This window comes from Montipora foliosa, chromosome 1 (assembly GCF_036669935.1).
Source record: "Montipora foliosa isolate CH-2021 chromosome 1, ASM3666993v2, whole genome shotgun sequence".
In the NCBI taxonomy this organism is placed as follows: domain Eukaryota; kingdom Metazoa; phylum Cnidaria; class Anthozoa; order Scleractinia; family Acroporidae; genus Montipora; species Montipora foliosa.
In genome coordinates, this window is record NC_090869.1 from 52,228,551 (window position 1) to 52,243,550 (window position 15,000).

At 42.5% G+C, this 15,000-nt stretch overlaps 1 protein-coding gene across 2 annotated transcripts in view; it reads left to right on the plus strand.

Moving 5' to 3' along the window:
• The window catches only part of LOC138000870 (uncharacterized), a 51,291-nt gene that overhangs the window by 16,236 nt on the left and 20,055 nt on the right, over nt 1-15,000 (plus strand). For both annotated transcript variants that reach the window (XM_068847554.1, XM_068847548.1), the window contains exon 2: nt 5,969-6,070. In XM_068847554.1, coding sequence (XP_068703655.1) covers nt 5,986-6,070 — 85 coding nt within the window. In that variant the 5' untranslated portion in view covers nt 5,969-5,985. The remainder of the gene's footprint in view (nt 1-5,968; nt 6,071-15,000) is intronic.

Sequence of the window (15,000 nt, forward strand, 5' to 3'; positions counted from 1 at the left end):
GTATATTGTCACGCAAATGATGTAATTTCATGACACTCAAAATTCGCAAAAAGCGTGACTTTCATGTAAACAATCTTCGCGCTAGCAAGTCGCAGTAATAAATTGGATTAACCAGGTAGTTAAAGAAATATTGTTGCCTTCCCAAATAAACTTTATTTACACTACAATGACAAAATCGTTTGTCAGAGAGAAAAAACCCTGTCTCCACGCGTATCACATTTCAGCGCAAGTATGCAAATGTGTTAACTCATTTTCACCGCGTCCCGATTCCCGCGATATTTTTCTTCTTTCAAATAATAACAAAAATATTATTTCTCGTCATGCGTTGCACCCTTTTTTGTTCTAATAACCGCTAAAAAAAAAGATTTTTTAACGATCTATCCGTAGGTATTTTTTTCATAATTTAATATTCTCTGTCAACATTTGCACAACAATTAAAACAAAAACAGCAACGCACCCAACAAATTTAGTCGCATTTACCTCTTCGTCGAATTCTCATGCGTAACACAGAAATTTTTAGTTACTGTGAAAGTAACCAGATCAGTAGTGCTGTAAGAATAAATCGGTGTTAAGTTTGACTTATATCGAGTTTTAGGATAGTCATACGCACTCTTCCCACGAACTGCTTTCGGAGGAAATAAGCATGGGAGTCGCCCAGACCTGAATTGTGTGCTCTATACTGACGCATCAGTTTTCAAGGTTTCATTCCTCACAATTTGCTTAAAATTATACACTAACGCAGCCTTGTCAACTTTGAGTTTGCCAAAGTGTTTTTTTTTTCCGCGATGCATGATCAGACTACTTTACCGCCGTAATGACGACCAGTGACAGTTGTAGAATTCAGCGTGACGCGTGCGTCATAGACAGTGGTTCAAAGAAAAACATAAAAAACTTGCTTTCTTTTTCATTTTGAAATTGGAAGTGAAATTCTCAGTTAGCTGAAAACTGTTAACTTTGAAAGGAGCTCTTTTTAACGCAGTCTCTCCGACTTAAGTAACCATGAACTGAAAATCTACTCGAAAAACCCGGCTACCTGTTCACCTGTTTCGCGCTTTGAGCTTCTTTTCAGGAAATCACATTCCTGGTTTGCAGATCTAATAAAAATGCATTTATACACACTGCATTGTTAATAGACCCTTTGCATAAATGGTGCCCAAATTTGAATAACAACACTTGATACATCCTTAGCCTCACATTCATGAGAAAAATCCTTTGTCTTGAAACATAAACACGAGGCTAAGGATGTATCAAGTATTTTTATTCAAATTTGGGCGCCATTTATGCAAAGGGTCTATAGAAAGAGTTATTATCGTCACTTTTTCTCCATCCAGCTATTTGCAACCCTTTGGTCAACAATGAAAGTTATCCAGAATCTGGAATTCGGAATAAGAACTAGAACCAAAGTCACTTAAAATGACAAGCGTCTTGCAAACGTTTACTTTTATCTCGCCCAGTAATTTGTCTCATGCTCACTCCTTTTGGGAGGGGATTCATGTAGTAACTTTGGAAGAGCATCCAACTTTTTGGGCTTTTTCTTTTTCTTGATCGTGGGGTGATCATGTTTTTGACATCAAGTATTACAGCAATTGTCCTCGGGCGCTCAATTTTCTTGATTACACACGTTTGTTGATCTCTATGCATTCCTATTCCGGAATACGGTCAATCGAATGCATCGTAACATTGTACGTGCTATACTTATGGAAAAACATTTTATCGCTCGAAAATGGAATGTTGTAAAGTTTGACTGTACCACGTTAAAAAAATGACGAATCATACGCTTATACAAGTGCAGCCAGAAAGACTCTAGTTGGACTCACGGTCAAGACATCGGAATCAGAGGGAAATGATTTCGCTTAACACACGTAGACTGGGTCTGCTCTCGGTCACTCTATAACTTCCTTGATAAGAGAGTTCTTGATAAGAGAGTTCTTCCTGCAACCATGTTCAGCTGCAAGTACAACTGGTTTCCTTCAGAGTCAAATAGCTCCTAAAATGTTAAATGCATTCGATCAGTTTCAAAAGAGAAAATGTTCTGAAACGTGCTGTTGGAGTACATACATTCGTACGTGCTGTTGGGTGTTGGAGTACATACATATCAACGAGATGCTTTATCAACTTTATTCATCTTCGGATTTGAGAGTACCTTACTAAGGTTGTGTTTTCACTAGGACACGTTTGACTAGTTAAAGTCGGAAAAGTCCGGAAGTTCAGTGAAAACAGCTTGTCCTTAAGTTAAGCGAGTTAAAAATGCAAGCTGTTTTCACATGAAAAACAAGAGATTATCTCACCTTTATGACAGGAAATTCCTGCAGAGTTATACTACCTCGCGAGATGGTATAACTTGTCCTGGTAAATGCCACAGCCAATCACATTGCCGGTAGTGACAGATGCGTGCCAAATCGTGAACTGCCAAATATTTTCCAGACGCTCGCACTCGCCTCGTGGTTCACTTTGGTTTTGAAATGGCAGATGAATTCACTAGTAATACCTTCCCGTTCCGATTTACAATTCCTCCGGCCTAATTAGATCCCTCAGTTCCTCGGCCGGGACCTTACCGATTTCATGGTGGCGGTATGCAGAACCCGCAGTACCCGCTTTAGAGCACAAATGCTCTACAATTTATGCCAGCCACATCTCTCCGCAGCACATCATCTTTAGCCGCATCTTCCACAAGTACCGGCGAAAGCAGGGAAAACAGTCCGACCGAAGGATCTGTTAACCGAAATCGATGTCCCAATTGGTCGGACGCTGAGACAAGATTTCTTTTGGAATATGGAGGGACAGTTTCCCCATTAGTAGAAGAAACAACATTCTGAAAGAGCAAACCCTAATCCGTCGCATCCTTTCCATTTGTCGAGACATTAGTCGCATCCTGTGAAAGAAACGTCGTCTCCTTTGGAGAAATACGGCGAGAATCAGTACAAGAGAAGTCATTAAAAATGCTTCGTGTCCCGCATTTTTTCAAAGTTGCGCGCTTTTGTAATTTGAATCTTCTGAGTAAACGGCTTAAATTTCACAGTGAAAACAGATGTCAAATTTAACTAGTAAATGTCGGTCTGTAAACAAACACCTAGAAAGAATGTTCAGCTAGTTAATCGGCCTAGTGAAAACACAACCTAAGCCAACGTCTTCGACGTTGAGTTTATTGCTTCCGTAGTAATTTTTGAGCCTTTGCTCGACTTTCACTTTGTTCCGGATTCCGGATTCCAACTTGTAGGCAAACCCGGCTCATTCAATTATAACGCCTTCAATTTCCATACCTTAACAACAAACGGCTACAAGTCGGTTGCTTTTCAGTTGGAAAATCGTGATTGTGAAAATCGTCAGATTGAATATTAACTTTAAAAACTTCCCATCGCGTATATTGTATTCTTGCCACACTCCTATGCCATCACTCCTGTATAAAATGTTGATGAAACTAATACCATCCCATTTTAACCCCTAACATGCAAGCCACGCACATAAGCGTCAAAGGTTCTCAGTTGGGCAATGTATGCCGATCACACACCATCACTCTAACACCCTGGGTACCAGCGCCTGATTCTATGGCTGTCTTCGTATGTCTCATGTGGCTGGCAGTTTCAATGTCAATCCTCAGATTAGTCAGGTATGCTTTGATGTGGTTTTTGATTGTGGAAACTTTTCGGTCACACGATCCTTTTTCACCATCGGGGTGTTAAAATTCTACCTTGTATCTTTTGAAAATTGCCTGTGGAACTCTGAACCTTGTACCTCCGGGCTCCGGTTATTGTCCAGCTTATTCCTAGAGTCGCGCGACGATGAGGGTAGATTGTCAATGACTTATGTCAAACAATTCTAAAAACACTAATACAGTCGTGTACAGGTAGGGTGGGAGAACCGGCTGGAGAACGAGGAGGTCGCGCGAGTCCTCGTTATCCCGCCAGTTCTCCGGCTTCCTTCCCCTTCGAACGCCTGTCACTGAGGCTACCTTTTCAGTTGATAATTGCTCATGTCGGAGCGATTCTGCTAAAAAGAGCTCCTTTCAAAGTTCACAGTTTTCAACTAACTGAGAACTTTAACTTCCAGTTTCCAAATGAAAAAGAAAGAGCAAGTTTCTTTTATGTTTTTTTTTAACCACTATCTATCACGCGTCACGCTGTCACTGGTCGTCCTTGCTTTAACCGTGAAGACTTGAAGTAGTAGTCTGATCGTGAATCACGGAAAATCCATTTGCCACTCTCAAAGTAGAGAGGGCTGCGTTAGTGTATAATTTTAAGCAAATGGTGATGAATAAAACCTTGAAAACTGATGTTTCAGTGTAGAACTTGAGAGTACAATAAGAGTAAGCAAGCACGCAATTAAGGTCTGGGTACGACTCCCATGCTTATTTCCTCCGAACGCAATTCGTGGGAAGAGTGGGTATGACAATCCTAGCTAGAACTCGATATAAGTCAAACTTAACACCGATTTCTTCTTACAGCACTACTGGTCTGCTGTTATGTTCCCTCAGGCCAAAACTATTGCTTTATGGGCGGTGTGTCTAAAACCGCACATCAACCAAACTTCCGGAAAATTACTAAATGTCAGGTGAACTCGTGTAAGAATACGGTTCCCAGCTGCACGGGAAAGTTTTCTATGGCACAGATATTCAGTTTGTGATATTATGAGGTTACCAGGAAAAGGTTGAGCCAATTTGGTCATTGTAAGAGAATGTTATCACTGCTAAAGTGAACTGACGCTGAGACATGAACGCATTGAATAGTAATTGGATGTACACCAACTGTTGCCAGACACCATTTATGTGATTTGTGGTAAAATTGGAGGTCCTAAACAGCAGCGAAGTCATTAACAGGTAGGAAGTATTGTAACAATTGCGATTTTTGCCGTAAAAGAGTTGAAACAAGAATTCTAATTCTAATTCTAATTCTTCCTGGTAGGAAACATGAGCGTGTATTATGATAATCTGTTTCAATCATGAAGTAAAAAAAAAAAACAGCATTTTCCTTAATTTGTCGAATTATTTTAGTTAAATATTATATTTGCGTCTGGGCCGGTTTGCATAACTGTCTCGAATTCTCCCAACTCCCCCTCGTGTTTAGATGAGGCTATATAAGCACGGAAAAAGTCCTCTATTGCTTAATTATAGGTTTTCAGTGGTATTGCAATGATTCCGGTACCTTAACTTTTAAAAATTTGTATGTATTTCTTGTTCTACCCTGTGCCGCGTTAAATTTGAACTGTGATATGTCAAATTAGTGTTTATGTTAAACTGACTTTATACATCTGGAGCTGATTCCTAAAAGGTGTAATAACTCTATTACGGGGATAAATGTGCCTCATTAGAGTTATTACACCTTTCAGGAACTGGCCCCTGTAAATTCAACAATAAAAGCAGATTTCATGATTTCCTTTGTGAACGAAAATGCATACGGTTTAAACTGTATTTTACCAAGTACTTAACCCTTTTCAGTCCACAATTTTGTTTTCTTTATTCATATTCCTCACATCCGTCTTTGATCAGCGGAAACTGCAAATTAACAAGTGAGGCACACTATGCCGGGTAAACCCAGATTCAAAATTATATAATCAAGGAGTTTATATCTCTACTCCCAAATGTTGTTCAACGCTGACATTTTGGCAAAATTTTTCATTAGAGGAAGTCAATCTCTAAAACAAAAATAAGCAAAGGAAAAAAACGAAACCAAGGTTTACGCTAATCCTGGATTAACTTAATTGGCTTTCCAAAAACCGGGCCTTGAACTACAGCAGTCATGTGGCTGGCTCGCAACCTCGTATAAGCTTCAAGTATTAAACTTTGACGTTCTGTTTGATTCCCTTCACTTTGATAACGCGACACACCTTGCGGAGCATGTTCCATAACAGAGTACCGTTAATAGGTCGGTTGTGAAGCATTCTCAACGCCACTTCCAGAACACCCTTAGGGGTTATAAAGGCCGATTAAAAGCATGTGAGCAGATGACGACCTTGATGTCATTTTACTCTTAAGTTTACAGAATTTGAGGAATGCAACGTCAAGGAAATAAATCTCCTTTTGTCGCCATTTTCATCATGACGTGTGTCACTATTCCAGTCACCAGCTTTCAATGCGGTAAGTCTTGACTGAATGGATTTATTGTTTTTGAAAGTCACAAGCAAAGAGGGGAGGAGCATCAATTTAAGAAGAATTTTCCATGCCGATATAACTTTCTCAGTGTGATACAAATACCAGATGGGAAACTAAGGAAGCCAGTATCATGCCAACAACTTGTATACCTCTTTTATTAGATTGTTCCTGCAATTTCAAACAAACAGTTCCATAAAGAAACACAAAATAAACAAATGACAGCATAAGCTGTTAATACTGGCCTCTTTCTTTAGGATAAAACTGAAATCATCGTTTGCTTCTACGAAGGCTTCAATCGAGCCACCAAAACATTGCAAGGAACGCGATTCAGTTCGAATCTTCGATGTTTTTTTACCTCTGTTCCACACAAGTTAGTTTCTGGTTAGTTCACTTAGTATGTTATAAGTGGATCGAAGTGGATTATTAACGTAAAGTTTGAAAAGCGTGAACAGGAAATTTTGTCTGCCATTTTCGCTGATATAATTTGCCGTCGTTGATCTTCCACTCGCCGATGCTATGTCCCATAGTCTGCCAAAATTGTTTGGCAATATAACAAGACGCCTGGACGTGGGATGCGTTGGGCGTCAATCTGGTTATACGTGGAAAATAACAAATTTAATGTTAACTGAGTACTAGCCTCCTGAGCAGACCTGCTTTTGGCTCGTCCCGCAATCTTTCCTCGTGACGAGCCAAAAGAGGTTCACTCAGTACAGCATTAGCAACACTATTGGTGACCGTGTGGGGCGGCCTGAACTCTTTATATATGTGTTCCAACAATCGATTTTTTTCGTAAAATACTTGGAGGATTTTAGGAAGATGCAGTAAGTAGGAACAGCGGCATTAGCTGCTTCGTGTAATCGTGCTTGACTGTACAATCGTTGACCTTTAGGAAAGTTATATTTAAATACATTCTATCAATGGACATTTACATCGTTTTTGAGGTTCTATTGGTTGGAGGGAAAACACCGCTTAAATTGCAGTCACAACGCATTAAAAGCAAGTTGCAATTGAACACAACATAACACCAAACCCGGTGGGAGCCCATTCTCGTCCCCCGAGGCCCCGGTTCTTTCGGTCAGCACCAAGAATAACGACCTCTGGCTGGTTCCGAACCAGGAAGTCAGCGAATCACGGACATCGGGCTCGTCTGCTCAATGAAATAAGTAGTACCTGTCGACAGTTAACAAAACAGACCCTCACAGGGACTGCGCGTATTTCGGAACCTGCCAGAGTCGTTATTCTTGGTGCTGACCGAACTGAGGACAAGAGTGGGTGGAATCCGATTTAAAAACCCGGTGTGGTCGTCACGTCACGCATGCGCACAACCATTTCAGCTAGTTCATTGAGGGACATTAGTTTCGGTCTTGGTAGGCGCCATCAGCAAAACGAAGCATGTATTTGGGGAACGTCTTTAAAAGCAGCGCCACACAACAAATGTGGTAAGCTGGGTTGGCAACAGCAAGGTAAACCTGTGGGAAGAAAGTGAATGTATGGGATTTTGCTGACTTTGAACCATTATAAATCCTTTATGGCCTGACGGTTGTGGTTAGCGAGAATACCTCTCAGAAAGCACTATTCTATTTGGAGCATTTTCGTGAAGTATGGCGATCAGAATCATGCTATAATGACTGTAAACAAAATTTATAAATTTCATATAAACTCTTGCAATCAAAATTGTGTAAGTTCCTGCGAAATTTGAAGCGACGTGAGGAGATTTCTAATATCCAATTTTAAGACGTTCTTCCTTAGACTTTGATCTAATTTTCCGTTGGGTGAATGATATTAATAAAATGAATAAAAATATCGTAAAATGTTTCAAAATCTGCCCCTTTTGAATTCGGCCAAAATCCCCATACACTCACTTTCCTCATTTACCCCCCAAACAATACGGCGTTAGAAACCGTGAAATGGTTAGCCTGCGAATACAGCCGCTTCTCGTTGCTCACCGGCGCGTAACGTCCCCGGCCGGAGTGATGAGAGGCGGCTGTATTCGCAGGCTATGAAAAGGCCTTCAAGGTCACGAACGGTTTAGTGACCTCTTTCCCCCGAACTTTCCATTTTAGCGAAATTCCACATGCTTCATACTTTTCATAGACGTTCTTCACATAAATGTATCGTCCTCATGGCATCTCTGCTCGTCTTGTGATTCAAACATCCAAAGTTCTTTCATAGGCAATGATTCCTCCTAGATTTATGTCTCCTAAAGGGAAGAATGGTCAGGATTCCGTTAAATATGAGTATTACGATTGAAAAAAGGCATTACAAAGCATATAGGGTCTACGATAGGTAATCCTGTGATGTTCACTGTACACCGTACATGTCGCTCTCCCATCCAGCTCCCATAGGGCTTAACTTCAGTGAGAAGCACGTGGTTAATAGACCTTATTCACGATAGCCGCCATGATGGATTTCCCTTTATTATGCAAATTAGCTACACACTTCTGAGGGGGCAAACAACACAAGTTCGAGAGGTTAGAACGAACATCTTAGCCACACAGATGACTTGTTTCACGTTTCTTGAATAAGGAGTAAAATAGAATGCTTACACAAGTTACTTCGATGTTTTTTAGCGAAAATTTAGCAGATAACGAAGTAGAAAGTCAAAATGTCGGAGGCAATCAAAAGATATAAAATTATTGTAAAAGGTACTTAATTCTAAATTCTAAAATGTACTTTTAGCAATGTTAATTCAATATTTCGACGAGCCGATTTTCCGGAATTTGCCTTTATTCCAATGTTTGCCCCCCAGCATAACACATGGCTAATTTGCATGACAATTTGAAAACCATCATGGCGGCTATCGTGAATAAGGGCTATTGCCATTTTACACTGCGAACAAACAAGAATTCTCATGTTCGGGACTCCGTCGCCGAGTGGTTTAGCTACAGGGAGAATGCACAATCAAGCGGTCAATCCAATACATCAATTGTGAAATTACAACAATAAAAGCAAGATGACACACGCTAACACCAACCCGGTGTGCGGTTCCCACACGCTTGCCGTGGGAGAACAGTTTTGCAGTTCCCAACCCAGCTTACCACATGTATGGCATGTGAAGCTGCCACTTAAAGGGGTGCTAAACACACCCGACTGGTATGTTAGCTACCCCATGCTGATGCATGGATAGTTTGGACGTCTTCTAGGGCTATCCCAGGGCGAAGCGCTACCAGTTTGTTTCTTCGCTTGTGGTATTGCTGTATTGGTCATTTTGTGGCCCTTACAGTAGTATGGCAGGTAATGTTGTTGATCCCCAGCATAGCTGGGCGGACCGTTCCGAAACTGAGGAGAACATGGAGGTTGCTGATATCCCGTCTTATGCCCAAATGGCTGGGCGTCGTCGACACTCCAGTGTGTCTAGTCAATCCAGCGTTGATTATATAATGAAGAATGCTGAACGTCTTACTGACGCAGAGAAGGATTCTATCCATCCGCTGAACATTTTGCCCGAGCGACCATGTACGGCAAATTGTTCTCTTTCCGACAAGGACACTACTTTATCCCAAGTGTTTGCCGATCTAAAGAACTGTGGTATCCGTGCTGCTGCGGTCAGATGTCTCCAACGCAACCCTAATGGCTTTGTTTCCGTGACGTTTTCCACCAGCGAGTACCATGATCTCTTCTTTCGTAAATCTTCTTTTATCCGTCGTCATCGTAATTCATCTTCTACGTGTACCTTTGTTGTCGTGTATGATACTCCCTTCGAGCTTTCTGATGAAGCACTGGCCCATCGTCTCGGCCGCTATGGATCTGTTCTCGGTTTCCGCAGATGTAATCTACAGGGCTATGAGGGCATCAAGAATGGAACACGTGTTGTTAGAATGGCGCTATCTGAGTTGATTCCATCCTTCCTACGCTTCGGCGGGAAGCTTCTTAGAGTCAAACACGAGGGACAGGTTCCTACTTGCAGAAAGTGCCATCTTCACGATCATGTCGCAAAGGTGCGCCCTAACGTGGTATGCTTTAACTGTGACCAACTGGGTCACAACTTCAGCGACTGTAAGGAAGAAATCAAGTGCAGTATTTTCAAAGAGGATGGCCACTACGCCCTTGATTGTAAATTATCTTGGTGGCAGCGCTCTGAAAAAGTTGAGACTGGTGATAATGATGCTGCTCCTGCTCCCCTTCCAGAGTCTCGACCGTCACAGTCTCTCCCGCAACCTCTTTCTGATGAGCCTTCTTCCGATGGCCCGCCTCCTTCAATCCCTTTATCGCAGACTTTACCTGATGTTCCTCCTTCACAGCCTCCTTTGCAGTCTTCTCCTGATGTACCTCCTACATCTTCCTGTGTTTTCCTCTCATCGCAATCATCACTGTCGCCATCTTCTGATCAATCTTCATCACTGTCCCAGAACACCCCAAAGCAGCCCTCCGCGCAGCCCTCGCAGTCTTCCCAGTCTACACAGTTCTCTCAGTCATCACAAAGTACGCAATCGTCTCAGTCTCTCCTTTTGCCTGTTGAATCGCCGTCCCTGTCTATTCCTTTGTCCCAAGGACCTTCTCTTCCGTCGAGCATCATTTCTGGCTCTCCTACTTTGTCTGATCTACAGTATGTCGCTGCAGTTCATTCGCAACGTTCTACTGCTTCTGATCAAGCTATTGCTGCGATGGAGATTCCTGAGGATCCTGGCCCTACAGTTCCGCTGCGCCCATCACAGATTCCTACCCGTCCTTCACCTCTTCGAGTTGCACCGAACGCAAGCCTGCCAGGTTAGACTTCACAGATGGTCCACCTGCGCGTAAATCAACTTCGCCTATGCCGGTCAGTTCTAGTAAAAAGACTAAGAACCCTCACCCTTCATGACTTCCAAAATTCTTTCCTTACATTCTCGTGGTTTCAGTAAGCGTTTCCAAGATTATCTCATAGATAGTCTTCGTACCTCTTTTGACGTTTTCTGTTTTCAGGAAACGCAGATTACTGTTCCTGAGGTTTTCCGCGTTTTTTCTTGTGCGTGGCGTGGACCTTGTTTTTGGTCCCCTGCTGTAGGCAAACAAGGTGGTGTCCTTACTTGCCTTTCTGAATCTTTTTCGGCAACGTCAGTCGCTGGAAAAGAGACACGTCGGGGAGGGTTGTTAGTCTATTGTTAAAACTTGACGATCTAAGGATTAATTTAATTAACATTTATGCTCCCACCAACTTGGCCGAAAAGAAAGTGTTTTTCAGAAGTCTGCATGAATACTTTTTATCTTCTGATGTCTTAATAATTGCTGGTGATTATAATTGTTACGATCACAACCTTGATAAGTTTGGTGGCAACTTTGTGCCTGCTAAGTGCCTTACTGATTTTCGTTCAGTCTTTTCTTTAATTGATGTCTGGCGCAAGCTACATACGAGATTGTGCCAGTGCACATGGTTTAAATCGGATTTTTCAATTGGTTCGTGTTTAGATAATTTTTTTTGATTCTAAGAACTTCATGCCTTCTGTTGATTCTTGTGAAATCAGCCCTTGTGTTTTTTCCGACCATGATTTTGTTTGTCTCTCCTTCCAGCCCACTGGGAATAACCTCCGTGGTCCTGGCATTTGGAAGTTTAATAATTCACTTTTAAATGATGATGTGTTTTGCGACTATATTTCGAATTGTATCAATCATTTAGCCAATTGCTTGCAACACTTTCCTTCGGTTAAAGTTTGGTGGGACTTTTTTAAAAACTCTATCCGCTCTGAGATAATTTTCTTTGCCAGGGAAAAGAGCAGGGATCTCTCGCACGAGCGCGTTCTTTTAGTTAACCGGATTATTAAGCTGAAACTTCAGCTTACTTCTGGTAATCCCTTAGTTAGTCCTGAAATTTCCGAGCTCGAAAGTAAGCTTAAGGCTCTTACCTTGGAAGAGTTAGATGGTTCTAAAATCCGTTCTAGAGTTCAGTGGCTTGAGGAGGGAGAAAGGCCTACGCGATTTTTCTTTAAGCATGAACGTGAACGCTTTGAGCGTAATATTGTTTCTTCTATTCTTAATTCTGATGATGTAGAGGTGTTCACGCGTGAAGAAATTGAACGTGCGCACGTGCGCTTCTATTCAGATCTTTTCACTGATGAGCCTATTGACGCGTTTTTTAAACAGCGTTGTTTAGAATCCGTTGAAAAGTCCCTTTCTCCGCCTCAACGCGCTTCGTGCGAGGGATCCTTGTCACTTGACGAATTAACTAACTCTGTTAAGAGTCTTAGCGGGTGTTTACATGATATCGGTACGAGTTTCATTCTGGTACGAGTTGTCAATTTCATACCGCGTTTACATGGACGACACAAATATTGACACAGGGATGACGCATGAACCAAAACAATAATGGCGTCCAATATTTAGAAATACAACGCATGCGTCAATAGTCCCAGTCCACCACGACTTGACGACTCGTACCGGAATGGGAGTCAATGTAGCGTTTACATGATACCGGTATATCTTTTCATACCGTTATGAGAATTTCGATCCGGTACAACTACCGGGATGAACTCATACCGGTATGAGTTGTACTGGTATGAGATTTTTCACTGGTATCATGTAAACAAATACAGAGCGAAAAGTAAGAACCGGGATGAACTCGTACCAGAATGAAACTCGTACCGGTATCATGTAAACACCCCCTTAATATCGGAAAGTCACCGGGATCTGACGGACTATCAGTTGAATTTTATCTTCATTTTTGGGAGACTTTGGGCCCCCATTTACTCCGTGTTTCTAACCAGTGTTTCTCCGATGGAGAGCTTTGTGGCTCGATGAAAGGTAGCGTATTAAGCTCTTAAAAAACTGGCGGCCCATCTCTTTTTTGAATGTAGACTATAAGATTATTTCTAAAGCGATCACTTCTCGTCTTTCCAAAGTTCTTGAATATATTGTCCACCCTGATCAGACTTGCTCCGTTCCTGGCCGAAGTATTTTTTCTAATGTTACTCTTTTGTGTGATGTTTTGGACTACATTCAACGGACGGATGACTCCGCAATTTTAGTCAGCGTTGACCAGGAGAAAGCCTTTGACCGTGTCAACCGTTCCTTTGTCCTGCATCTTCTCCAGGTTTGAGGTTTTGGACCCGAGTTTTGCCAGTGGATCTCAACATTTTACAATGGTGCCTTTATGCCGATTATCTTAAACGGTTGGCTATCTCAGACGATTTCTCTTGCGCGTGGGGTGCGTCAGGGGGACCCTTTGTCTCCCTTACTTTATGTCCTTTGTGTTGAGGTATTAGCGTCCCTCATTCGTCGATGTCCGGGGGTTGAAGGGTTCCTCCTCCCTGGTGCCAGAGGGCGGCAAGCACGTGTTCGCTTGTATGCCGATGACACTACGACTGTACTCAAGGATCTTCGATCCTTGTCTAATCTTTTCAGCTGTGTTAATGTCTATGAAAGGAGCACCGGTGCCAAACCGAATCGCACCAAAACTGAAGCAATGTGGCTGGGGGCCTTGCGGTTTCGTTCTGATGAGCCTTTGGGCCTCACCTGGGTTAAGAAAATGAAAAGCTTGGCGATAGTGTTAGGTACCATCCCTACAGAGCATTTTAATTGGCAGCCTAAACTTGAGAAACTGGAGAAATCCTTCAATCTCTGGAAGTCGAGATCCCTATCCCTTCCCGGTAAGGCTCTAATTATCAATACACTTGGTTTGAGCAAGCTGCTTTACCTTGCCAGAGTTCTTACTCTTCCAAAATCGGTCATTGCGCGGGTTAATGCCTTGACCTGGCCCTTCCTATGAAATTGAAATTTGGGGGTGTCAATCTTGACAATCTCGTCTTAAAGGCCCAGGCTTTGAGATTGGCGGAGATGGCCTCCGTGCTTAATTCCCCTGATTATTTATAATTTTTTTCTATGCAAATACTTTTTGGGGCGTCGCTTGTCCTCCCTGCGTCCCAAATGGTCTTCCTTACGGGATAACTCTTCTTCCAGTGCTTCTTCTCCAACTCCCTTTTACGAGGCCTGTCTTGATACTCTATCCAGGGTGGGAGACAGTGCCCCAGTTTGTAAAACGTTGTATCAAAAGCTACTTTCAATCAACTCATCCCCGCCAATCTTGCCGCGTCAATGGTCCCAGGTCATTGGGCCAGGGTTCTCCCTCGATGGTCATTGGTCTCTCGTCCGGGACCCCTTCACTGAGAACTATAAGAACGATGTCTTTTTGCTTATTATCCTCCGCGGCGTCAAGGTGCGTGATTCCCTTTTCAACTGGGGTTGTATCTCATCTGGTCGCTGTGCCTCTTGTCCGCGACGAGACCATTGACCATTGCTTTTTAAATTGTCTAAGGGTCAAAAGAGTCTGGCTACACTTTGTGCCAGTTGTCTCCCTGTTGCTTGGAAAGCAGTTTGATGCAAGCCTTTTAACCTTTTTTTTCTTCCGCTGGCCCTCTCTGAGTGCTAAGAGGGCTCGGCTCGCGTGCCATTTGACGAAATCCATTCTTTATGGCATTTGGACCTTTCGAAACAGGGCCACTTTCTGCAATGGCAAAGAAGACCACCGTGCCACGATCCGTTATGTTTCCTACGATCTTAAGCAGAGAGTCTTCTTGGATTATAACTCTCTTTCTAAATCTCGCTTCCATGATGTTTGAGTCTTGGACCGTTTTTGTGCCATGGTGAATGGATTTCCTCATATTAATATTTAGAAGTACATCTGGGTCATGGATTCCTTTTGTCCGTGCGCTGTTCGCGGTGTCCACAATCCGGGGATCTCTGCAGGAAATTTGCTCTGCTCATGGACTCTGCTGTTAGGGCCCCAGGCCCTTGTGGCTAGCTGCCTACTCCGGCTCCTAGTTTCTAGTGACTTTTTTGTGCTTTTTAATTTGTAATTGGCGTGTGTTTTTATTGTGAATAAAGGCTGTTTTCATGAACAAAAAAAGCTGTCCATGGCTGCTAATTGACCGGGTGAAATGGTTGTGCGCATGCGTGATGTGTTGGCCACACCGGGTTGGTGTTAGCGTGTGTCATCTTGCTTTTAT